A 25,269-nucleotide genomic window follows, 5' to 3' on the forward strand; every position below is an offset into this window, starting at 1 on the left:
ATACGGCTGCTAACTGGAGAGTGTCAGAGTGAGAGTGTCCTGCTATAAGCACGCTCAAGCGGCCAGCACAACATATCTCTGAACCGGCCTGGTAGGTAGGTGCGCCTGAGCGTCTGATTGGCTCTTGCCTCCTCGCTCCTCTTAACTCGTTGCTGGTCGTTGATTGGCTGGTGTCTACCGGTGTTGGCTGGTTGTTTTCTCCTGTCCCGCGGTGCATGCTCGGAAGAGCTAGGAAGTAGAGCACACCGACAACCTCCTAGCTCTTCGGAGCATGCACCGCGGGACGGGAGGAAACAACCAGCCAACACCGGGAGACACCAGCCAATTAGCGACCAGCATCGAGTTAAGAGGAACGTGGAGGCAAAAGCCAATCAGACCGCTCAGGCGCACCTACCTCCCAGCCCGCTCAGAGATATAAGCACGCTCATGCGGCCACCGCAACAGCAGAAATGACCATCTAAGGAGAGGTTATAAATAGGCTTTCGAAAGAGCATAAGACCCTCTTGAGGAATAAAGAGAATATCCTCAAAAAATAGTGAATGATGAGCTAGCCATCACCTTCAACAACAAATATATATATATATATATATATATATATATATATATATATATATATATATATATATATATATATATATATATATATATATATATATATATATATATATATATATATATATATATATATATATATATATATATATATATATATATATATATATATATATATATATATATATATATATATATATATATATATATATAATATAATGTCCCACTTTTAACTCCAAAAAAATCTGGTCACATTATATTTTATAATACAGTATACATCTCTGGTAAACTCTGGAATTCCCTGCCTGCTTTTGTATTTCCACCTTCCTATGACTTGAACTCCTTTAAGAGGGAGGTTTCAAGACACTTACGTACACTTACCTGCCACATTCCATAGACTGAAACCTCTGTAATTAGGGTACTCATGACATTTCCTTTATACAGTAGAATTAGTCAGGAAACACACATTTAACAATCTAACTTACCATTCTGTGACACTGATCCCACCTGCTTTCAGACTGCACATCCATCCGGATCTGGTGTTTTTCACTTTTCATCTCCCTTAATGCTGCCTGGACCCTTTGTAACTCAACATATTGCACCAATCATATTTTGAGTTGTATATTTTCAGCAAACTATCCAGTCATACCTCATGCAGTTGTTGGTGAATTTATTGTAGGAAGAAAGAGTAATAAGAGAGCCGAAGCAGACGCCCAAAGAGAAGAAGATTTGGACAGCCGCTTCAGACCACACCTCTATCTCCATCAGGCGGGTCACGTTTGGCTTGAGGATGTAGAACTCTAAGCCCCTGTATGCCCCTTCTAGGGTAATTCCTGAAATGGTTTATTTATATATATATATATATATATATATATATATATATATATATATATATATATATATATATATATATATATATATATATATATATATATATAAAGTGTTTCATTGATGCAGACAGTCTACGATAGCCAGCGTGCCACAAAATTTTATATCGTTTGGAGATCAGCAAGTCACTCTATCGGATTAGTAACTCACCCCTGATGAAAAGGATGATCATCACAGCATAAGGGAAGAGCGCGGTGAAGTAGACGATGTTTCCAGTAGTTCTAATTCCTCGGGCAAGACAAGTGCCAACGATCAACCAAGCCAACGCCATTAAGCCCACTAGCTCCCATTGCATATCGCCCATGTCCTCCCACGTGGTACCAGTCACCCGCAGCATACGATTCCTGAAATGTATATATATATATATATATATATATATATATATATATATATATATATATATATATATATATATATATATATATATATATATATATATATATATATATATATATATATATATATATATATATATTCTGTTTGTTTTTCTATTCGTTTTTTTTTCCTGTTCGTTCTGTGCATAAAGTCCTTTTTTTTTGATATTAGTATTATTGTTAATGTAGGCATTGCCTTGCAGTGTTTGTTCAACCTTTGAGTCTCGGCTGTGTTGAATGTAGTCCGGCCTGTGATACTCGGACATTTCACTAGTGCGATGATATGGGAGGCACTGTCTGAGTTCCATGCTTGTTTTAAGTGTGATAACTGATATTTCTTTATGGTAAAATATTTAAGTTCACTGAGTGTTTTCAGTGGCAGTTAGCTTGAGTTCTGATTATATCAAGGATTGTTCACAAGTTAGACCATATAATAAAGGATTTGCTTCCAGTGCTATTTTCCATCGCCTGGTGAAACAGAGTTGGTACGACGAGATGCTTTTGATTGCACCCTGTTCAAAAGAAAAGTGGATACATAGATAGTTAATACCCCAGTACAGAGTTAGCAGCTTGCTTGTGAGAGAAAAAAAAAAAAGTGAAGACGGCTCAGAACGCCCAACTTCATAGAAGCTGTTGTAGCTAGAGATAATATGTTTCCAGTTTAGATTATTGTAAAAGGCAGACCGAGGATGTTCATTGTAGAAGAGAGGAATTGATTAATTGATTGATTGATTAAAGATGGAAAAGCTTTTTAGGTTTAAGTTGTTATTGTTAAGATTTATATGTTATTTTTTTTTATTTACTTTGTTACTTTCGTGTGATATTGAATTGAATCATGGTCCTGATAGAACTTCAGGATAATGTTGAATTATCTACCATAACATAGGGGGATTTTATTCTACTTCAAATTATTTACATACTGCTTCTCGAACTTTGATATTATTCTTTAGTCTGAAGCTCAATGCAATTCGGAAACATGTCTTCTACTAGAAGCAGAAGACATGTTTCTGAATTGCACTGAATTGCATTTAACTGATTTGAATAAGCCCATTCTACTACTACGTGACTCTTGTCCACATGCTCGTGGTTTAGCTACCTATATTAGGTCAGGATTCTCTGCTGCTATAAGGAAAGACTTCGTCTGCAATTGTCATGAGGTTCAGCTGATCGAGGTTTGCAGCAAAACTAATATTTTTTTTATATCTTTAGTCAGTATCGTAACCCTGATTTAGATGATAGGATTTACGATTGTATTTTCACATCTATGAGCGACATCCAAAAGCATGATTAAGTCTGGCTTTATCTTTGTCGGTGACCTGAATGCTCATCACCAGGAGTGGCTGAACTCTTAGTGCAACTGATCGCCATGTTGCTGCAGCATTGTACTAATTTATCAGGTCGTGTGCAACTTATCATTGAACCAACACATCGACTTGGAAATCGTCTGGACTTGCTTTTAACCAGGTGTGGTTGACTGAGCAGTTAGACCATCTCTAGATAGCTCTGACCATTCAGTAGTGACTTCTAGCTTGAAACTAAATTTTAAGGTACCAAATACCCATATTGCTCGTAATGTATACATAAAGTCGCAGGTCGAGTGGCCTAGTATCACTCACAACTTCGATATTCGTTGGGGAAATATATTCAGTTATTCGAATGCCATTTACGAAATGAACTGATAATGCACTTATCAACATTATTAACCGTAGAGTTTCTACTAAACCCATCAGGAGTAAAATCAAAGATAAGGCATGGTTTAATGATAAATGTATGAATGCATACCATGATAAACAAAATGCCTATCAGCTCTGGTCTCGTAATAGACCCGAACTTTTATGGGAAAATTATGTGAGGCTTAGACAGCATGCTCATTCAGTGTATGATACTGGACGTTCTGAGTATAATAACTATATCCGTGAAACCTTGTCAGGGGCATCTCAACCTCACAAATGGTGGTCTTCTCTAAAACTTTCCTTTTTGGAGTGTATTCTTTAGTGCCTCAGTGATTCAGAAAGGGTTTTGTTACTTATGATGCCTTACTTGTAATAATCCATGGATTAAATCTGTAGTCACTGCATTTTATTCATGATGCTTCCAAACACTTGATGAACTTTTAACAAATGAGCTCTGTTTAATTCTAGTCATTTCTAAGCAGCATTTGTTTCTCTCTGGGCCCATACTGGGTGCATATTCTTTGACTTCCTGAGTGAACCTTTCGTCTGTTTTCCATAATAATAATAATAATAATAATAATAATAATAATAATAATAATAATGATAATAATAATGATAATAATGGTAATGGTAATAATAATAATAATAATAATAATAATAATAATAATAATAATAATAATAATAATAATAATAATGGGGCAGTTATGAAATGTTCAAAACAACAAAAAACTATAGAAGAGGGACAGTTGAGTGCCATTGAATAAAAGGGGATAGTTTTCCGGAAGCTTGTGTCGAGCTAATAAAGTGGGTTTTTGAGGCATTGAGCAAGATGTAAGTTTGCTCTGCCTCAATCAATTTTTTTTGAGAGATCAGAACTCAGGCCTGAAGGATTGGACGTGTATGAGAAGACGTGGAAAAGTATAGACTGGTATCATCCGCGTATGAGTAGATAGGACAAGAAATTTGGTTTAGATAATTGATAAACAATAGGAAGAGAATGACAAGACAGACAACACAGAACCCTGAGGAACACCACTGTTGATAGACTTAAAAGAACAGAGACCGTCTACCACAGCAGCAACTGAACGGTCAAAAAGGAAACTTGAAAAGTTACAATGAGAAGAATAGAAGCCATAGGAGGATAGTTTTGAAATCTAAGCTATGTGTCACTTTTTTTTTTCCTAAGCTAACAGCGAAATTTTCACCTAAATCCCTAAATGGGGATGATCAAAACTCAATAAGGAAACCCATAAGAACACCAGTAGAAGGGCCGACGAAACCCATACTGGCTATCAGATAATGTTGTGAAATCGTAGATGTTTAAGAATCTTCCTGTGAAGGATTAAAAAAATTTTAGAAAGGCAGTGAATTAAAACAATAGGATGGTTGTTTGAAGGATTAGAGTCACCCTGTTCTGGAATAGGCTGAATGCACGCAAATTTTCAGCAAGAAAGAAAGGTAAATCTCGATAAAGTTGAAAGAGTTTGACTTGGCATGATGACAAGGTTTCGGAGAAAAATAGCAAGGACCCCATCAGGTTCATAAGTCTTCCGAGGGTTAAGGATAGCGAAGGCATGTAAAACGTCATTGTGAAGGATCTTAATAGGAGGCATGAAATAGTCAAAGGGTTCAGAAATAGGAGGAAGCCCTGAATCATTTAAGTTAAAGTTTTTAGCATGGTTTGAACGAAGAGTTGAGCTTTAGATGTAGATGAGATGGCAGTGGTGCCATCAGATCGAAATAAAGTAGGGAAAGATGAAGAAAATATTATTAGTTATATTTGTGGCTATGTGCTAGAAGTCACGAGAGGAGTTAGATCTATATGGAAAAAAAATGACATTTCCTATTTATTAATGAAGGAGTTTTGGCTAGTTGGAGAACAGACTTAGCATGATTCCAGGCAAAAATATAAAGAGCATGAGATTTAGATGATGGAAGCCTCAAGTACCGTTTGTGGGCCACCTCTCTATCATGTATAGCCTGAGAACAGACTGACTTAAACCAATGTTTGAAAGGTTTAGGGAGTGAGAATTTGAAAGGCTTACGGAGAGCATGCATACCTCCAATTAATGAGCATTGAAAGATTAAAGATGTTTTAAAGAATTATATTTTTTTTTTATTTTTACTTATTTATTGTAATTTATTGATTTGTTTGTTTATTTGTTTTTAGAGAGAGAGAGAGAGAGAGAGAGAGAGAGAGAGAGAGAGAGAGAGAGAGAGAATGTGTACCACATTGGTACAGAATGCAAGCCACTGAACCTAAAAGTGTTAATGTAGAACTTCCCCGGGGTCGGAGCATAGTATGGAAGATAAAAGAGAGCTAGGCATTAATTGAATGTGGACTGAAATACGATATGCAGAAAAGGCTCCTGATATCTCGATATTCGTGGCTGAAAGATCCACGAAACTTGAAAACAATGTTAAGGTTGCCATTGCAAGAATATAATTTTTAGAGATAGGGGAGAAAAAGAAAATTGTTTAACTATTCTCTAGAATACCAGAACGAAATTGAGGATATGAAGGGTAGAAGCATCGCGAGGAAATTTAGTGAAGAGTATTATATGAAGGCCAAGTACATTACATCCATCATCACAAGGTACTCAAACATAACCTCAGGAGGAGTAGAAAGGACAAGAAGTCTGGTTTAGAAGATCATCGATTAATAATAGGAAGAGAGTGGGTGACAAGACAGGACCCTGAGGAACACCACTGTTAATAGATTTGATGGAAGAACAGTGCCCGTCTACCACAGCAGCAATAAAACGATCAGAAAGGAAACCTGAGATGAAGTTACTGAGACAAGCATAGATAGTGTGAGAGGGTAGTTTGGAAATCAAAGTTTTGTGCCAGACTCTATCAAAAGCTTTTGATATGTCTAAGGGAACAGCAAGAGTTCCACCAAAATCTCTAAAAGAGGATGACCAATACTCAAAAAGGAAAGCCAAAAGATCACCAGTAGAGCGGCTTTGACGGAACCCATACTGGCGATCAGATAGAAGGTTGTGAAGTGATAGACGTTTAAGATCTTAATCTTCCTGTTGAGGATAGATTCGAAAACTTTAGATAAGCAGGAAATTAAAGCAATAGTTTGAGGGACTAGAACGGTCACCCTTTTTAGGAACAGACTGAATGTAGACAAATTTCCAGTAAGAAGTCAAAGTTGAAAGAGTTTGACTGGCAAGGTACAAGCACGGAGTTGCAGTTTCGGAGAACAATAGGAGGGACCCAATCAGGTCCTTCCGACCTACAATTACCAAATCAATGAACAGAAACTACAAGAGAGAAAGAGGATAACAGTGGCCTGTGGCGTAAAAAAAAAAAAAAATAAGCCACATAATAGACCCAAGGCGCCATTCATACTAGTCCGTTTTTAGGGATTCCGTCTCCGTTCACCATCTAACAATGACGTCACATAAACCCCTATGCAGGGTGTAACTCGCGTTACACCCTGCATAGCATTATTCCATTACAAAGCTGTAATTCAATAACGTTTTTTTTTTTTTTTCATGTACTTGAGTATCATACCGAGAACATTCAAAATATCACTACGTGCAACACTAACCGTCTCTCCGTACAAAATTAAACTTGGCTCAACTCTTCCGTTCGACGGTGTCTGTTCAAGTGGAGGCAGAAACTGAGCCCGGTTCCCACTACAATCACTCGAACGGAACGGTGGCAACGTCATTGTTGGACGATGTACGGAAACGGAATCCTTAAAAACTGAGTAGTGTAAACAATTGTGGTGAAAATAGAGAAATATAACGATTACATCAAAACTGTATCTACTACAGATGACCTGGCAGACGCTGAACCTCTCTGGATTCGTGAGGCACAAGAGGGCATGGTAGATTTGAAGGTCATATTCAAGAGATTAGGGCCAGTGGTGAACAATAGTATAATTATGGTGGGCTAGAGGATAGCATGTTGGCTAGAAATGAACTGGAACCAAGAGATGTTTGTATTGCTACATTATGTTCATTATTTCACCATGTTCATAATCTGGATCTTAGGGACCTTGAACCCACCCTTGTTAAACTGCAAATGAGATTTTCGGTCTCCAAGGCACATGAAATAATAAAATCCGTGAAATCTAAATGCCTTATCGGAGGAAATTTCAGAGTAAAACAGAAGAGCAGTGCATGGAACAAGTGGCTGAGGAACGAATGAATCCAGCACCACCGTTTAATCATACTCCCCTGGAATTATTTGGGACATTTAGTATCAGAGATACAGTGAAACGTAGAACACGCGGGAAAGCAATTGGGATAATCTTCACCATGACTGGTCATTAGAACAGAGTTAGCTGAGGGATACAATAACAATAATTCTGATTTTCCTGCCGACCTGAGAAGATTTACAAGTCTTAGGGGGTTCCCCCAAACATTTCATTCAGACAACGATGACAACTGGTTGCAGCCACTGTGATGGTGAAGGATGTAGTTAAGAAATAGAACATGAAAGAAATCTGGTTTTGAAATATCCAGAGGAATGGAATGGGATTTCAACATAGCTGCTGTTGGAGCTAGTTATTGTTATTATTATTATTATTGGAGGGGGAGGTGGGAGGAAAACACAGGTGTATGAAGTTGAGTTTATTCCCGACCGGTTTCACCAACAGCTTCTTCAGGGGAACTGAGTTTGCTCCGATCCTGAGCCTCCTTATATTGGGATGGTGGCAATTCAAGGTGCGCCGCCGAACCCAAAAACAGGTCGCCGATTGGCCGCCGTGTCATCTGTCCGTGACCTTGGGGGTGCAGAGTGCTGCAGCGGGACCCGCCCACACGACATCACCCGACCTCTTGTGTAAGTTTTTGTTCATGTTGATGTACACTGCCTCCAGTACCTTCCTTTTCTTTTTGCCAAGGCCCTGGTGCAAGACCTTTGCCACTCGAAGCGAGGGCGGAGGGGAGAGCGAGTCCGAGCGACCTTGAAAACATCTGAGTGATAATGCCACGTAGCATCTTACTGGAGTACTTTTAATCACCGTAATAATGTTGTCGTGTAATGCTTATCGGTAAAACTACATGCTTTTGATACCATTTGTCTTGTTTTTAAGATGTTGTAATATTCCATAGCCTGAAAAAAAATAAGATTAAACAATTTGTAATTTGACCAAGTTTTCAAAGATGAATTCCTCCGTTCAGTGCGGTCTCCATTTATGTGACGTCATTGTTAGACGGTGAACGGAGACGGAATCCCTAAAAACGGACTAGTGTGAATGGCGCCTTAGGTCTATTATGTGGCTCATTTTTTTTTTTTTTTTTACGCCACAACCCACTGTTATCCCCTTTCTCTCTTGTAGTTTCTGTTCATTGATTTGGTTAATTGTAACCCTCGGAAGGATCTGATTGGGTCTCTCCTATTTTTCTCCGAAACTACACCTCCGTGCTTGTACCTTGCCAGTCAAAACCTTTTTCAACTCTGCTAACATCTACCTTTACTTCTTGCTGGAAGTTTGCCTACATTCAGCCTGTTCCTAAAAAGGGTGACCGTTCTAGTCTCTCAAACTACCGTTCTATTGCTTTAATTTCCTGCTTAACGAAAGTTTTTGAATCTATCCTCAACAGGAAGATTAAGTTCTTAAACATCTATCACACAACCTTCTATCTGATAGCCAGTATGGGTTCCGTCAAAGCCGCTCTACTGGTGATCTGGATTTCCTTATTGAGTCTTGGTCATTCTCTTTTAGAGATTTTGGTGAAACTTTTGCTGTTCCCTTAGACAAATCAAAAGCTTTTGATAGAGTCTGCACACAAAACTTTGATTTCCAAACTACCCTCTCACACCATCTTTACTTCTCTCAGTAACTTCATCTCAGGTTTCCTTTCTGACCGTTCTATTGCTGCTGTAGTAGACGGGCACTGTTCTCTTAAATCTATTAACAGTGGTGTTCCTCAGGGTTCTGTCCTGTCATCCACTCTCTTCCTATTATTAATCGATGATCTTCTAAACCAAACTTCTTGTCCCTTCCACTCCTACGCTGATGATACCACCTGTACTCTTCCATGTCTTTTCGTAGACATCCAACCCTTCAGAAACTAAACTATTCAAGTAGGGAAGCCACAGAACGCCTGACTTCTGATCTCTCTAAAATTTCTAATTGGGCAGAGCAAACTTAATATTGTTCAATACCTCCAAAACTCAATTCCTCCATTTATCAACTCGACACAACCTTTCAGACAACTATCTTCTTCAATGACACTGAACTGCCCCACCTCTTCTACACTGAACATCCTCGTTCTGTCCTTTACTTATAATGTAAACTGGAAACTTCACATCTCATCTGTAGCTAAAACAGCCTCTATGAAGTCAGGTGTTCTGAGTCGTCTCCGCCAGTTTTTCTGGCGGAGACACCACAGGGGGCTGTACAGGGGCCTTATGAAGTATGCTTCACATGCCTGGTGGGGTTCCACTCAAATTGCTTTCCTAGACTGGGTGGAATCAAAAGCTTTTCGTCTCATCAACTCCTTTCTTCTAACTGACTGTCTTCAGCCTCTTTCTCATCGCTGCAATGTTGCATCTCTTGCTATCTTCTACCGCTGTTGTCATGCTAACTACTCTTCTGATCTTGCTAACTGCATCCCTCCCCTTCTCCCGCGTCCTCGCTGCACAAGACTTTCTTCTTTCTCTCATTTCTATTCTATCCACCTCTCTAATACAAGAGTTAACCAGTATTCTCAATCATTCATCCCTTTCTCTGGTTAACTATGGAATTCCCTTCCTGCTTCTGTATTTCCGCCCTCCTATAACTTGAATTCCTTCAAGAGGAAGACACTTATCTTTCAGTTTTTTTACTACTGCTTTAGACCTTATTCGGGGACCGGCACTTCAGTTTTTTTTTTTTTTTTTTTTTTTTTGCTCTTGGCCAGTGTACCAAAGAAAAAAAAAAAAAGGGAAGAACCAGATAGCAAAACTAGTCGGAAAATAAACTTGCCTTGTCACTCCCGTTTTGGCATCTTGAAGAAGCAGATAGCGAAACTAGTTGGGAAATAAATTTACCTCGTTGCTTCCATTTTTCCTTATACCTCCTTCTTCCATTATTATTATTATTATTAATTATTATTATTATTGTTCTTGTTATTATTGTTGTTTTTGTTGTTGTATTAATTGTATTATTACTTTTTATATGTTAATACGAAGGTCAGTACCCGAGAATGGTATTCGTTACAAGGGCAAGTGAGCTCTTCATTACAAGCATTCATTTAAGATGGAGGTAATACAGAGAAGAAAATATGGAAATTATCAATGAAGACAAACAAATGGTGTAGGGTTTCTTCCCTCACCACTGCCCCCCTTCCCCCCCCAACCTTCAACACACATACGCACTAATACATACATACACACACTTACGTGATGAAGGGCTATCCTCATTCCCCTCACTTTTTACCTGAAAAAGTCCTCACTTGCTGAAATCTTGGTGATTACTTTCTCAGCGGACGTTAAGGAAGTGTTGGCATAGTTCTGGCAGTGAGTCTGGTTAAATGGGATCAAGTCTGCCAGGCCGCAGTAATCCTCCAGGGATAAACATGACTGATTGAAGAAGAAGAGACTCTGGTTTCTGCACAAAGCGGCGCCTTCTTCGTAGTAGCATCCTACAAAACAAAGCGAAGGACGAGGAAAAGGAGGAGGAAGAGAAAAAGATAGAAGTGGAGAAAGAGGACGATCAAGAACGATGACGGGAATGACACGAAGGATGAGAAGAACAAAAGAGTAATTAAAAAGAAAGGATAAATAGGAGGAAGGTTGTCTGTTAATCTAATCGTAGGCCAAAAGTAATAAAAATATAACAATAAAACAAATTCTATGAAATAACGTAAAAAACTATTCATGAATTACATGTTCATTAATAATCATAGTTGCGCTGATTCAGCACGTGTTCATCTTGGCGTGAACTGTTATTATGTGGGCGTGAACTGTTATTATGTGAGAAAAAAATTTATTTTTTTTTTTTAAATTATCAAAATAGGGAGGAAAAAAATGTGTTACAATATAATGAGACAAAAAACTGCATAATATTTTCCCATACTACTACAAACACCATTTGAAAAGAAAGGAGTGTTTCACCATAAAAAAAAAAAAAAAATATATATATATATATATATATATATATATATATATATATATATATATATATATATATATATATATATATATATATATATATATATATATATATATATATATATATATATATATATATATATATATATATATATATATATATATATAATGCTCATGATCATAGCTTTAGCAAGCATTTAGAAAACATCCTCAAAACATAGGCTCTTTTTTTCTATTACTACTAGAAATAGGCCCAGTTTTCTTATTTAATCATGAAAACATAAGAACATAAGAACATAAGAAATAAGGGAAGCTGCAAGAAGCGACCAGGCTTACACGTGGCAGTCCCTGTATGAAACACACCTACCTATTTCCATCTGCTATCCCCATCCATAAACTTGTCTAATCTTCTCTTAAAGCTCTCTAGTGTCCTAGCACTAACTACATGATTACTGAGTCCGTTCCACACATCTACCACTCTATTTGAGAACCAATTTTTTCCTATCTCCTTCCTAAACCTAAATTTTTCAAGCTTGAACCCGTTATTTCTTGTTCTACCCTGGTTGCTGATCCTAAGAATTTTGCTTACATCTCCCTTGTTAAAACCCTTATACCACTTAAAGACTTCTATCAGGTCCCCTCTTAACCTACGTCTCTCTAAAGAATGTAAATTTAACAGCTTCAACCTCGCCTCGTAAGGAATACTCCTCATCCCCTGTATCCTTTTAGTCATTCTCCTCTGTACTGATTCTAATAGACCTATATCTTTCCTGTAATGTGGGGACCAGAACTGCACCGCGTAGTCTAGATGAGGTCTGACCAGCGCCAAGTATAACTTTAATATTACTTCCGGCCTTCTACTTTTAACACTCCTAAAAATGAATCCTAGTACCCTATTTGCCTTGTTTCTGGCTTCTATGCATTGTTTCCCTAGACGGAGTTCAGAGCTAACTATAACTCCTAAATCTTTCTCGTACCCTGTACCTACCAGAGTTTGGTTGTCTAATGTGTACCTATTGTGTGCGTTTCCTCTACCTACGCTAAGCACTTTGCATTTATTGATATTAAATTGCATTTGCCATCTATCCGTCCATTCATTCATTCTATCTAAGTCTGCCTGCAAGGCGATGGCATCCGATTCTGACCTAATCAATCTACCTATCTTTGTGTCATCCGCAAATTTACTAACATCACTACTAATTCCACTATCCAAGTCATTGATATACATTAGAAATAACAATGGCCCTAATACTGATCCCTGTGGCACCCCACTAATTACATGACCCCACTCGGATTTCGAGCCGTTTATTACCACTCTCTGTCGCCTGTCACTAAGCCATGACCCTATCCAGCCTAACACTTTCCCATCTATCCCGTGTGCCCTAACCTTTCTCAGGAGCCTTTGATGGGGTACCTTGTCAAATGCTTTACTAAAGTCCAGATATAAGATATCATAACTATCACCATTATCTACTGCCTCGTACACCCTACTGTAAAAACTTAACAAGTTTGTCAGGCAAGACTTCCCCTTCGTGAAGCCATGCTGTGACTGATTGATCATGTTTGTCTAAATGTTCCCTAATGTTCCTCGCTATTATTGACTCTAACATTTTACCTACAACTGAAGTTAAGCTGACAGGTCTATAATTAGACGCTAAAGTTTTATCTCCCTTCTTAAAGATGGGTACTACATTAGCCTGCCTCCACATTACTGGTACCTCACCCGACTCTAGTGATTTCCTAAAGACAGAAACTAACGGCTCACTAATAATCTCTTTACATTCCTTAAGTACTCTGGGATATATTTCATCAGGTCCTGGTGACTTGAACTTTTTTAGCCTATCTATCTCCTGTTCCACTATCTCCCTAGTTATGGAAATATCTGTCAGCTTCTCATTCTCATCTGCTCTAAACACCTGTTCACTATCTGGCATATCCTGCATGTTTTCCTGGGTGAAGACAGTTAAAAAATAATCATTCAGAAGTTTACTAATCTCCTCCCCAGAACTAACCAGCTCCCCATCTGCTGCCTTTAATGGAACACCGTATGGTAAGGGCTGACACACACACACACACACACACACACACACACACACACACACACACACACACACTATTATTTCAGTACTACAGTGTATACAAAGTGTAACACGAAATAAACTATTAACCATTTTCCAGTGATAGTGTGTTGTGGCTTGTAACACAAAATAAACTGTTAACCATTTTCCAGTGTGTTGTGGCTTGGTGGTGGTGGTGGTGGTGGTGGTGGGACAGATGCAGGTGTTGTGTGACAAGGTGGTGATGGTACCATTATGGTGTTACCGGTGAGCAGATGGTGGTGATGCAGAAGTGTTACACCACCTGATTGGCTTCGTGATGAGCCATGAATTAGGATAGGGTTGCATGATATTGAATTTAATTTTAAAATATCATCCATTGATTGCCTTCCATTAAGGAAGTCGTAAGTGGCATTTCAATAATCGTATGGCATATAGGAAGTTGTTACACAAATAATAAACTACTACACTTTTTTTTTAAAGGAGCTTCCTTCCGGACCTCCTCATTATTAAGAAAACTGTTAAAATTATCAAGAAACGGGTTAATTATTCATAAGATCAAATTTTTAGAAAATTATATAAGAGCATCAGAACATAATAAATGAATATTTACTTTTGAAATGACCAGATGCAATGTACTGAAGTAGTGAATATTTATTGTGTGGCGGTGATGTGCAGGATAGCAACGTGATGGCAATGACAAGCCAGCTGAGGTCTTGGTGGCGTTTTGCTTGCGGTAGTGGTGTGTGTGTGGCGATGCTGTGTCGGTTGTGATGGTGTTGTGGTGATCTGACAGACCAGTGATCGCCATGGTATGACAGTGTTATAGGTTGGTGATATGGGGATGGTGGTGATATAGAATGTGAGCAGGTGTGATGACTGGTGGTGATGTGATGAAGGCGATGATGGTGTGGGAAATTGCAGGACGATCTTCTGTTTGCATGGAAATCTTTCAAATGTATCGACACTAATGCGTCATAAATTTAAACAAATAAGAACATTGTCTTTTTTTTTTTCCTGATATACGTTAATTATGTGAGGATGCATTATATTTAACACATTTCATGTTCTCTTCAATTTAAATTGTAATGCCCCTGTTGCAAGCCTTTAGACACAATTTTTCTCTTAAGTCAGTAATATCACGTGAAAAAAATCTGTTTAGTCTCTGTAAGCGCGGAGTGGCTGGGGTCAACCACTTGCAATGAATCATAAGGAATCTTCATATATATCGGTCACATATCTTCGCTATTGCTAGCTGTCCTGAACACTTGGAGCACACCTGACATATCTTCGCAAGTCAAAACTATTTTCTCTCTCTCTCTCTCTCTCTCTCTCTCTCTCTCTCTCTCTCTCTCTCTCTCTCTCTCTCTCTCTCTCTCTCTCTCTCTCTCTCTCTCTCTCTCTCTCTCTCTCTCTCTCTCTCTCTCTCTCTCTCTCTCTCGGCCTAGCTCAAGCCTTCACATGGATGAGGATACACAAGTACGGGCTTCCTACTCCTATATAGTAAAATTTTCGAGTGCTACCATACACTACTGTGCAAGTTGAATCACTCACCTGGGCTATTGAATTCATTATCACAATGACTCCAGGGAAGGACAGAGTAGAATGAGAAGATCATGTAGAAGAAAGACCAAGCCAGAATCACGTTGAAATATATGGCTGTGAAGAAGGCGATGGAAACCACACCCCAGCCGAGACCTGTACGGAGAATTATTATTAATGTGTAGTGTGTCCAAATGATAGTTGTGTTTGTGGCGCTGTCATCGTCATCCTTGTTGGTCTTAGTGTCTCACTTGTTAGCGTCATATCTTTAATGTGTTTAGGACTAAACGTGACGTCACTTCGTCCAGTACTGTTTGACAAATTCCTTGCCATGATATTTACTCGAAACTTTGTAACTGCCATTTGTGGCCGAGTTCTGTTAATCAAGAATAATAACAAAAAACAACTAATAATAATAATAAATAATAATAATTAATAATAATAATACATCTACCAGGCTGGCAGTAATGCACTGGGTGATCAGACAAGGCACCATACAGTCATATACACACATCATTCACACTCTTAAGCCCCTTCAAACACTGGTAGAAAGGATTGATCTCGTGAACCACCTTACTACAGCTGCTGGTCACATACATCCATAGTAAAGCCCGAAAGCATACGAGTACACTGGATTGTCTTTGCCTCTTCACAATGAGACAGTTTTAGCGATGTATCGTATGTCCGCATCCGCAATCTCGGAACATTGACATAGTTTTTAACACCCGCATCCGCAGTCATGATTAATGAAACATCCACATCCGCATTTGTGATAAAAATATCCGCATCCGCCTCACCTCACACAAAGAGGATGTGGCGGATATACTTTATACACTACAGATTACAGAGGAGAGACAGCAAAAGTTAAGAAAATGCATTAATGTATGGTTACTTAATTATCTAATAAAATTAGACCGTTTATCCATTCCTTTTCAAATTTAACTAATGTGTCAAGAGTTTTGCGGTTGCGGGAGGGCAGAAAGAGGGAGAGAATTTTACAATGACTATGCATGTATCATGTAAATATGTAAGTGTATGTATGTATGCATTGTGAGAGTACTATAAGTAATAAATGCAGTATTGCATAATATGAAGGGAAGCAGCCTGGCTGGCAGAGAGAGAGAGAGAGAGAGAGAGAGAGAGAGAGAGAGAGAGAGAATCTTGCTATTACACGTGTGGCTGGCTCTCGTCCTAAGAGTTAAAACTGCAAAATACATTATTGTGCAATAAATGCAGTTGCCATCTGACAACAAATGGTGCTATTTAGTGTTTTTATACCAAAATCCCTAACACATCCGCATCTGCGAGTGTCATATTTTGATCTCAGCATCCGTTATTTGGTAGAAACACATACACATTCGGATGAAAAGCATACACATCCGGATGCATTTTTCCGGAGCGAATGTGAAGCGAATGTGAGTATATGTGCTCACCTGTGATGAGGCTCGGCTGTAGCTCCGAAACTAGCTACAGGATATTGTGATCTCACATGAAGTTCCAGATGTCTTATATCTAAACCAATTTAAATGTGCCTAAGCCAGTTCAGCGTACATCTAATATTAAAGTAATCATGGATGGAGGAGGCAGTAGGCACCTGCCGAAACAATAATTACTCCCAGTGATGTCTAAAGCACTGGATCAGGGGGTGCTGTGAAGTTATCATTAAACCCAGCTGTGACCTCACTTAGTGCCTCACACCATAAGGGGGCAGTCACGGCCTGCCCTCTAAGGAAAACTTTCTTCCTCCACATAAAACTACAAGCGCCTAATAACACACACTCTTCACTCAAAAATTCAAAATTATCATGGCGACTCATACACCAGCCTCGGAGTCCCCATCTGGGGAGGGGACCACAAATGTCCTCAGGTGGGATTACTCTTCTGATAACGAGCCAAAGTGTCTTGACACTTCCCTCAACTTTTATTTCATCAACTTCTGCAACATTCGCGGTCTAAGATCTAATTTTCAATCTGTAGAACACCTTTCCTCTTCTAAACCTCATCTTCTTTTCCTTACCGAAACTCAGGTGTCTGAGGCAACTTACAGTAGCCCCTTTTCTGTTCCCTCCTACTTGTTCTATCCTCATTTTCAATCCAAAGCTGGATGTTGCTTTTATGTGTGCAACGACCTAACCTGCTCTTGTGCCCATGCTCTTGAATCTTAATCTCACCATCTGGCTACGACTAGGGAGTCACCCTCAAACTAAATTTATCTGTGCTATATACCTCTCACCTAACTCTTCTGACTATAAGAAACTCTTTGACTACTTAATCTCCAAAGTGGGGCACGTTTTGACTCTCTTCCCTTTTGCAGAGATCTCCATTCTTGGAGACTTCAATGTTCACCACCAGCTTCGGCTTTCCTCTCCCTTCACTGACCATCCTGATGAACTAACCTTCAACTTTGCTATCCTCCACGACTTAGAGCAATTGGTGCAACACCCTACTCGTATTTCTGACCATCTTAGAGATACGCCCAACATTCTTGACCTTTTCCTAACCTCTAATCCTTCTGCTTATGCTGTCACCCTCTCTTCTCCATTGGACTCCTCCGATCACAATCTCATCTGTATCTTGTCCTATCGCTGCAATCAGTCCTCAGGATCTCCCCAAGTGAAGGTGGCGTTTTGCTTCTGCTAGTTTGGGGACCTAAGGAGGTATTTTGTTGATTTTCCTTGGAATGATGACTGTCCCTGACCCGTCTCTGTGTGCCAAGCGCATAACAGAGGTGACAGTGTCTGGCATGGAGGCTTACATTCCTCACTCTTTTTCTCTACATAAATCTTCCAAAGCTCGTTTTAACACAGTCTGTTCACGTGCTATACATGATAAGGAGGTGGCATGCAAAAAGTATTTAAGCCTTCTATCACCAGAATCTCATGCGATTTATATTTCTGGCCGGAATAATGCCAAGTGTGTTCTCCAACTAGCCAAAAACTCCTTCATTAATAGAAAGTGTCAAAATCTTTCAAGAACTAACTCCACGTGTGACTTCTGGCATCTAGCCAAAAATATCTCCAATAACTTTTCTTCTTCTTGTCCTCCTTTATTTCAACCAGATGGTACCACTGCTATCACATCTATCTCTAAAGCTGAACTCTTCGCTCAGACCTTTCCTACAAACTCTACCTTGGACGATTGAGGGCTTGCTCTCCCCTCTCCTCCCCCCTCTGACTACTTCATGCTCCCTATTAATGTGATGTTTCCATGCCCTCGCTGGCCTTAACCCTCTGAAGGCTTATGGTCCTGATGGGGTCGCCCTCTGTTGTTCTCCGAAACTGTGCCTCCGTGCTTGCACCTTGCCTAGTCAAACTCCCAACTCTGTCTGTCAACATCTACCTTTCCTTCTTGCTAGAACTTTGCCTACATTCAACATGTTCCTAAAAAGGATGCCATTCTAATCCCTCAAACTTCAGTCCTTTTGCTTTAATTTCCTGCCTATCTAATTTTTTTTCAATCTGTCCTCAACAGGAAGGTTCTTAAGCATCTATCATTTCACAACCTACCTTTTCGCCAGTATGGGTTCCGTCAAGACCGCTCTACTGGTGATCTTCTGGCTTTCCTTACTGAGTCTTGGTCATCCTCTTTTAGAGATATTGGTGAAACTTTTGCTTTTGCCTTAGTTATGAAAAGCTTTTGACAGGGTCTGGCACAAAGCTTTGATTTCCAAACTAAACTCCTATGGTTTCTATCCTTCTCTCTAACTTCATCTCAAGTTTCTTTTCTGGCCGTTCTATTGCTGCTGTGGTAGACGGTCACTGCTCTTCTAAATCTATTTACAGTGGTGTTCCTCAGGGTTCTGTGTTGTCACCCACTTTCTTATTATTCATCAATGACCTAAACCAAACTTCTTGTCCTATCCACTCCTATGCTGATGATACCACCCTGCACTTTTCCACGTTTTTCAAAAACGTCCAGTCCTTCAGGAAGTAAACATTTCACGCAAGAAAGCCACAGAACGCCTGACTTCTGATCTTTCTAAAATTCCTGATTTGGGCAGAGCAAACTTGGTATTGTTTACTGCCTCAAAACTCAATTTCTCCATCTATGAACTCGACACAATATTCCAGACAACTATCCTCTCTTCTTCAATGGCACTCAACTGTGCTCCTCTTCTACACTGAACATCCTCGGTCTGTCCTTTACTTATAATCTAAACTGGAAACTTCACATTTTATCTCTAGCTAAAACGGCTTCTATGAAGTTAGGTGTTCTGAGACGTCTCCGCTAGTTTTCTCACCCCACCCCCCCCAGCTGCTAACTCTATACAAGGTCCTTATCTGTTCATGTATGGAGTATGCTTCACATGTCTGGGGGAGGGCTTTCACCCATACCGCTCTTCTAGAAAGTGTGGAATCAAAAGATTTTCGTCTTATCAACTCCTTTAACTGACTGTCTTCAAGCTCTCCCTCTCATCGCCGCAATGTTGCATCTCTAGCTATCTCTCACTGCTGTTTTTCATGCTAAGTCCTCTTCTGATCTTGCTGACTGCATTCCTCCCCTCCTCCCGTGGCCTTGCTGCACAAGACTTTCTTCTTTCTCTTACTCCTATTCTGTCCACCTCTCTAATGCAAGAGTTAACCATAACCAGTATTTTCAGTCATTCATTCATCCCTTTCTCTGGTAAACTCTGGAACTCCCTGCCTGCTTCTGTATTTCCACCCTCATATGCATATGACTTAAATACCTTCATAAGGGAAGTTTCAAAACACTTGTGCTTCAATTTTTGACTACCGCTTTAGACCCTGCTCTGGGAGTGGCATCTCAGTGTTTTTTTTTCTTTTTTTTATTGGATTTTTTGTTGCCCTTGCCCATTGTCACTCCTACATAAAAAAAAAAATGTTTCGATATATCCCACACGGTGATGCCCAGTATAGGTAAAGTAATAAAAGTTAATATCTTGTGGGTTGTCTTATAAGTGATTACCAGTTTGTAAATAACTGTTTTGACAGAGGCTTTTTTTCTCATAATTGCTCCCATTTAGTAAAAGCATTCGTAGCCTTTGAATTGAGATGCAGTCAGACTCCTTGTCACATTTCTGAAATTCGCTCAGTCAACTTCTATTATCTTAGCTTCAGTTACATCACATATGTCAAAATTATTATCATAACATCCTTACCAATTCGTCTAACCTTTAATTTTGATTTAATTAAAGTTCGAACATTCCAGTTTCCGATACGCAGCGCCAATTCCACGTTTAAAAAACCACCCAAACTATGCCGTGAGTAAAGTAATAAAAGTTATGGCAGCAACAGCTATGGCAACTTCTTTCACAAAAGTATATTCGTTCTACAAATATTAAATGACTCACCGGAAAAGATAGGTGCCAGCTTGGGGAAAAGAACTGCTGGCCCCAGACTGATATACTGGCCGATGCTTAGCTCCATGAAGAAGACAGGGATTCCGGCCAGGAAAAGCATCGTCAGGTAAGGGATCAGAAAGGCGGCTGAAAATAAGAAGCTGGTGTTAGTGAAGAGGCTGATGGATTTGTCTCCTTTAAGTCTTTACTAGTAGTTATAGAATTTTAAATGGAAGCCTGTACGAGATAAAATGGGAGGTAAAACAGTCTCTGGCTGCAGATAACAGCTCCTGTTACAGATATTGGGAAATAACCAAGTTAAAACCAAAAGGTTAGTGAATCCCTCCTCCCCACCCCCCCCAAAAAAAAAAATAGCATACTTAGTAGTCTCGAAGTTGATAGACTGAATTATGTAACGTGACAATTAGTGATGTAGACAAACAGGCAGATCCATGGAAGTAGAAATGATCAAAGGACAGAAGAGAAATTAAAAGCTTTTGGAAATGTGAGAGGAATAAGAAAACAATGCGCACTGTAGACAAACAGGCAGATCCATGGAAGTAGAAATGGTCAAAGGACGGAAGAGAAATTAAAAGCTTTTGGAAATGCGAGAGGAATATGAAAACAATGCAAGAGGAATATGAAAACAATGCGCACTGTCATTGGAGAAGAAACATGGAAATGGTGAAGGGAGTTATGGTGCTCTTTTTGCCTAAGATCACGAAAGAAAATACCTTTCATAGAAATTAAAGCCTTTGCAAATAGACTTCGGATGACTTATAAGAGAAAAAAAAATCGATAACTTAAGTCAGTAAAATGTATGGAAACCAAAACAACTTCCTAGTTCCGATTCCATCAAGGGTTAAATTTTTACAAGTCCAGATGAAGAACGTGGCGGAGAAGGGCTCATATATAAATAAGCTTCCCTGATCAGTCTTTTGTGCGCCAGAACAGCACGTTTGTTGTCCTTGCCCTGTGAACACTGATCGCTGTGCAGTTCGGAGATTGTTATTTTCTTTCATAGCTTTTCATGCAGTATTGCCGTTTTTTTTTTTTTTTTCATGTAAGAAGGGAACTGATCTGGTTGTAAAAAAAAAAAATGTTGAAGAAAATGGCCTAAAGAACAGGGCCAACAGGATTAACCAAAATTAGAAAAATATCTTGAAGTCTCCCTTTTGAAAGAATTCAAGTTATAAGTGGGGGATATAAAGAAGCAGGCAAAAAGTTCCAGAGTTTACCAGAAAAAGAAATGAAAGATTGAAAATACAAGTCAAGTAAGTTAACATTGTAGAGGTGACAGAAAGTAGGTCTTACGCAGCGAGGCCAAAGGAGGAGAGGAGGTATGTAGTTAGCCAGATCAAAAGTGTGAAAGTAGTGAGAAGTTAGCAAAAGATGCAATATTTCTAAGCAAGAGAGACTGAAGACAGTGCGCTAGAGCAGAGGAGTTGATAAGACGAAATGCTTCTGATTATCTGTTCTGTTTTATAGATACCTATAAGTTTATTGATCACAAAAATCACATATGGGAAATTATTATCATTATGATACAAAACAGAATAAATGAAAGTATACAAAAGCTCGGTCATCAACAAAAAAAAAATGCAACAATAAAACACTAAAAACTTAAAAGTAAATTAAAATGACAAAGTGAAAAAATAATACTATTAAACCTCAAAATTAGAGCATTAAAGCGCTAAAGGAAATCACTAAAATGTTAAAAAAGCAAACTCATAAAATGAAAAATTGAGTCCTCTAGAAAGAAAAAAAACATTAGAACATAACAACTCGAACACTAAAATTTAAAGCTTTAGCATGAACTGTTGACACTGATAGATAAACAAGCAGAGAATTACTGACCATGGGCACATAAAGTCCCTGTACAGAGTTAGCAGCTGCGGTGATGAAAAAAATAATGGCGAAGACAGCCCATAACGCCTGTTGAGGATAGAGCGAAAAACTAGAACGGCAGGAAATTTAAGCAATAGGGCCGTAATTTGAAGTGTTGGAGCAGGGGTTCTCAACCAGGAGGGAATTCCTCTCGGGGGGGGGGAGGAATTTCAGGTTTTCAAGGGGGGGGACCACGGACTGGTAAACTCAGACTGTTAGAATATTGGTCTTTTTATTGCCTTTGAGCTCCTTAGGGTAGCACAAAATTCATTATGCATCGGTTACCAGGTGCAAGTAGCCCATCAAACCGTTCACCATCTACAAGCTCCCGTAGGGGTCAAAATAGATTAACCATAAACAGGTCTGCCACAAAGGAAAGACATAGGCGCCACCGAATGATCCGTTTCCAAGTACTTTTACGAGGGCTTACGCTTTGCTTACAGTCCTAGACCTAACCACCTATCACGAGTACCCCTAACCCCTTTCAGTATTATATGCATATTATTTGAAATGCACTTTTTGAGGCAGACAGCCTTGGAAAGGGTGGGGGGAATGACATTCTGGCATATGGTGAAAGGGGTACATGGGACAAACAAGGTTGAGAACCATCGGGTTAGAGTGTTCACCCCTTTTAGGAACAAGTTAAATATAGGCAAACTTGCAGCAGGAAGGAAAGATAGATGTTGATAGAGTTGGTAGATTTGACCAAGCAAGGTACAGGTACCAAGGAAAGGTAGTTATGGAGAACGATGCTTAATTATTAAAGGCTTACTTTACAACGTTATATTCTAATATCAAGATTATATTTATCCTAATGCCAGGTACCGCAATATTTTCTTCATTTCCAGAAACTTTTTTTTTATCGTGTCTTCAGTACTCCCGATAAACAGTTAAATTATCCCCAGGGGATAATTTATCCACAGTTTGATAACCACTGCTGTATAACCTCCATTAAAGACTTTCATTTTTTTTCTACGAAATTAATAAACAATAATGCTCATTCATGGCATTTTTTTGCTGATTTTTGGTTAGTGATTTTTTTTTTTTTTTCACAATAATGCAGTTGTAGCACATCTTGCCTAGTCAAACTCTTCCAACTCTCTCTGTCAACATCTAGTTTTGCTTCTTGCTGGAAGTTTCTCTTTATTCAGTCTGCTCCTAAAAAGGGTGACCGCTCTAATCCCTCAAATTTCCTTTAATTGCTTTAATTTCCTGCCTCTTTTTTTTTTTTTTTTTTTTTTTACCTCAACAGGAAAGTTTTTAAACATCTATCACTTCACAATCTCTTATCTGATCGCCAATGTGGGCTCCATCATGGCTGTCCTGCCGGTGATCTGACTTCCCTTACGAGTCTTGCTCATCTTCTTTTAGACATTTTGGAGAAACTTTCGCTCTTGTCTTAGACAAAGCTTTGATTTCCAAACTACCCTCCTACGGATTTTATCCTTTTCTCTGTAACTTCATCTCACGTTCCCTTTCTGACTGTTCTACTACTGCTGTGGTACACGGACACTGTTCTTCTCCTAAATCTATTAACAGTGGTGTTCCTCAAAGTTCTGTTCTGTCACCCACTCTCTTTCCATTACTCGTCAATAATCTTCAAAGCCAAACTTCTTGCCTTGTCCACTCTGCACTTTTCCATGTCTTTTCATAGATACCCAACCCTTCAGGAATTAAACAATTCGCCTAGGGAAGCCACAAGACGCCTGACTTCTGATCTCTCTAAAGTTCCTGAAAGGGGTACAGCAAACTTAGGATTATTCGTTGCTTCAAAAAATTCAATTCTTCCATCTGTCAACTCAGCACATCGTATCAGATAACTAAGCCCACTTCTTCAATAACACTCAGCTGTCCACCTTCTCTATGTTGAAAATCCTCGGTCTGTCCTTCACTAATAAACTAAACTGGAAGCTTCACATCTCATCTTTGGCTAAAACAGCTTCTATGAAACTAGGTGTTCTGAGCCGTCTTATCCATTTTTTCTTGCCCTTTAGCTACTCTGTACAGGGGCCCTTATCCGTCCACGTATGGAATACGCTTCACATGCATAGCGGGATTTCATTCATACCGCTCTTTTGGACAGGGTGGAATCTATAACATTTCGTCTTATCAACTTCTCTCCTCTAACTGACTGTCTTCGGCCTCTGTTTGATCTCCGCAAGCAATGTTCCATCTGTTGCTATCTTCCGCTATTTTCATGTCAACTGCCCTTTTGATCTTGCTAATCGCATGCCTCCTATCCTCCCGCACTCTTGCTGTGCAAGGGTTTCTACTTTGTTTTATTCTGTCTTATTCTGTCCACCTGCTTAATGGAAAAGTTCGTTCAAGAGAAAGATTTTAAGACAGCTGTCCTCCAATGTTCGATGATTGTTTTTTACTTCGAACTGGGAACTGGCACTTAAGTGGGCTTTTTTGCATACCCCTTGGCCAATGCCTCTTTTACATTAAAAAAAATAAAATAAAATAAATAAATAAATAAATAAATATATATATATATATATATATATATATATATATATATATATATATATATATATATATATATATATATATATATATATATATATATATATAATGAAACACTATGAAAATAGTATTCAATGCAAAATGTTAACATATCTACTAGGAGTTCATGGACAAATTCTCATGACAGCATAATGAATAATAATTTTCTAGTATGTCAATGTCACTTACTGTGAACTATGCATTTTTATGTATTAATATTTTCTCTCAATTCTCGTACTATGAATCGACATCACACTGAAAAATAATATTGCTAGCATTAAAGGTGATGTTTAATAAAAGTGTAAAATTGAGCGACTATTAATAATGAATGAATTAGTAAAGAAAAAAAAAGACGTGTTCTTTAACGACTCGAGTATCATGAATTGTTTGGCTTGTAGATTTTTTCTCCCTATTTATATTGTTAGGTATTT

General features: G+C 38.8%; 1 protein-coding gene across 7 annotated transcripts in view; it reads right to left on the reverse strand.

The window, feature by feature from the left end:
• The window catches only part of LOC135109055 (sodium- and chloride-dependent glycine transporter 1-like), a 158,076-nt gene that overhangs the window by 77,892 nt on the left and 54,915 nt on the right, over positions 1-25,269 (reverse strand). For all 7 annotated transcript variants that reach the window (XM_064020059.1, XM_064020063.1, XM_064020062.1 and 4 more), the window contains 5 exons: positions 20,459-20,593; positions 15,160-15,303; positions 10,875-11,079; positions 1,591-1,784; positions 1,202-1,385 (listed from right to left, as the gene is read on the reverse strand). In XM_064020059.1, coding sequence (XP_063876129.1) covers positions 1,202-1,385; positions 1,591-1,784; positions 10,875-11,079; positions 15,160-15,303; positions 20,459-20,593 — 862 coding nt within the window. The remainder of the gene's footprint in view (positions 1-1,201; positions 1,386-1,590; positions 1,785-10,874; positions 11,080-15,159; positions 15,304-20,458; positions 20,594-25,269) is intronic.

This window comes from Scylla paramamosain, chromosome 18 (assembly GCF_035594125.1).
Source record: "Scylla paramamosain isolate STU-SP2022 chromosome 18, ASM3559412v1, whole genome shotgun sequence".
Classification (NCBI taxonomy): domain Eukaryota; kingdom Metazoa; phylum Arthropoda; class Malacostraca; order Decapoda; family Portunidae; genus Scylla; species Scylla paramamosain.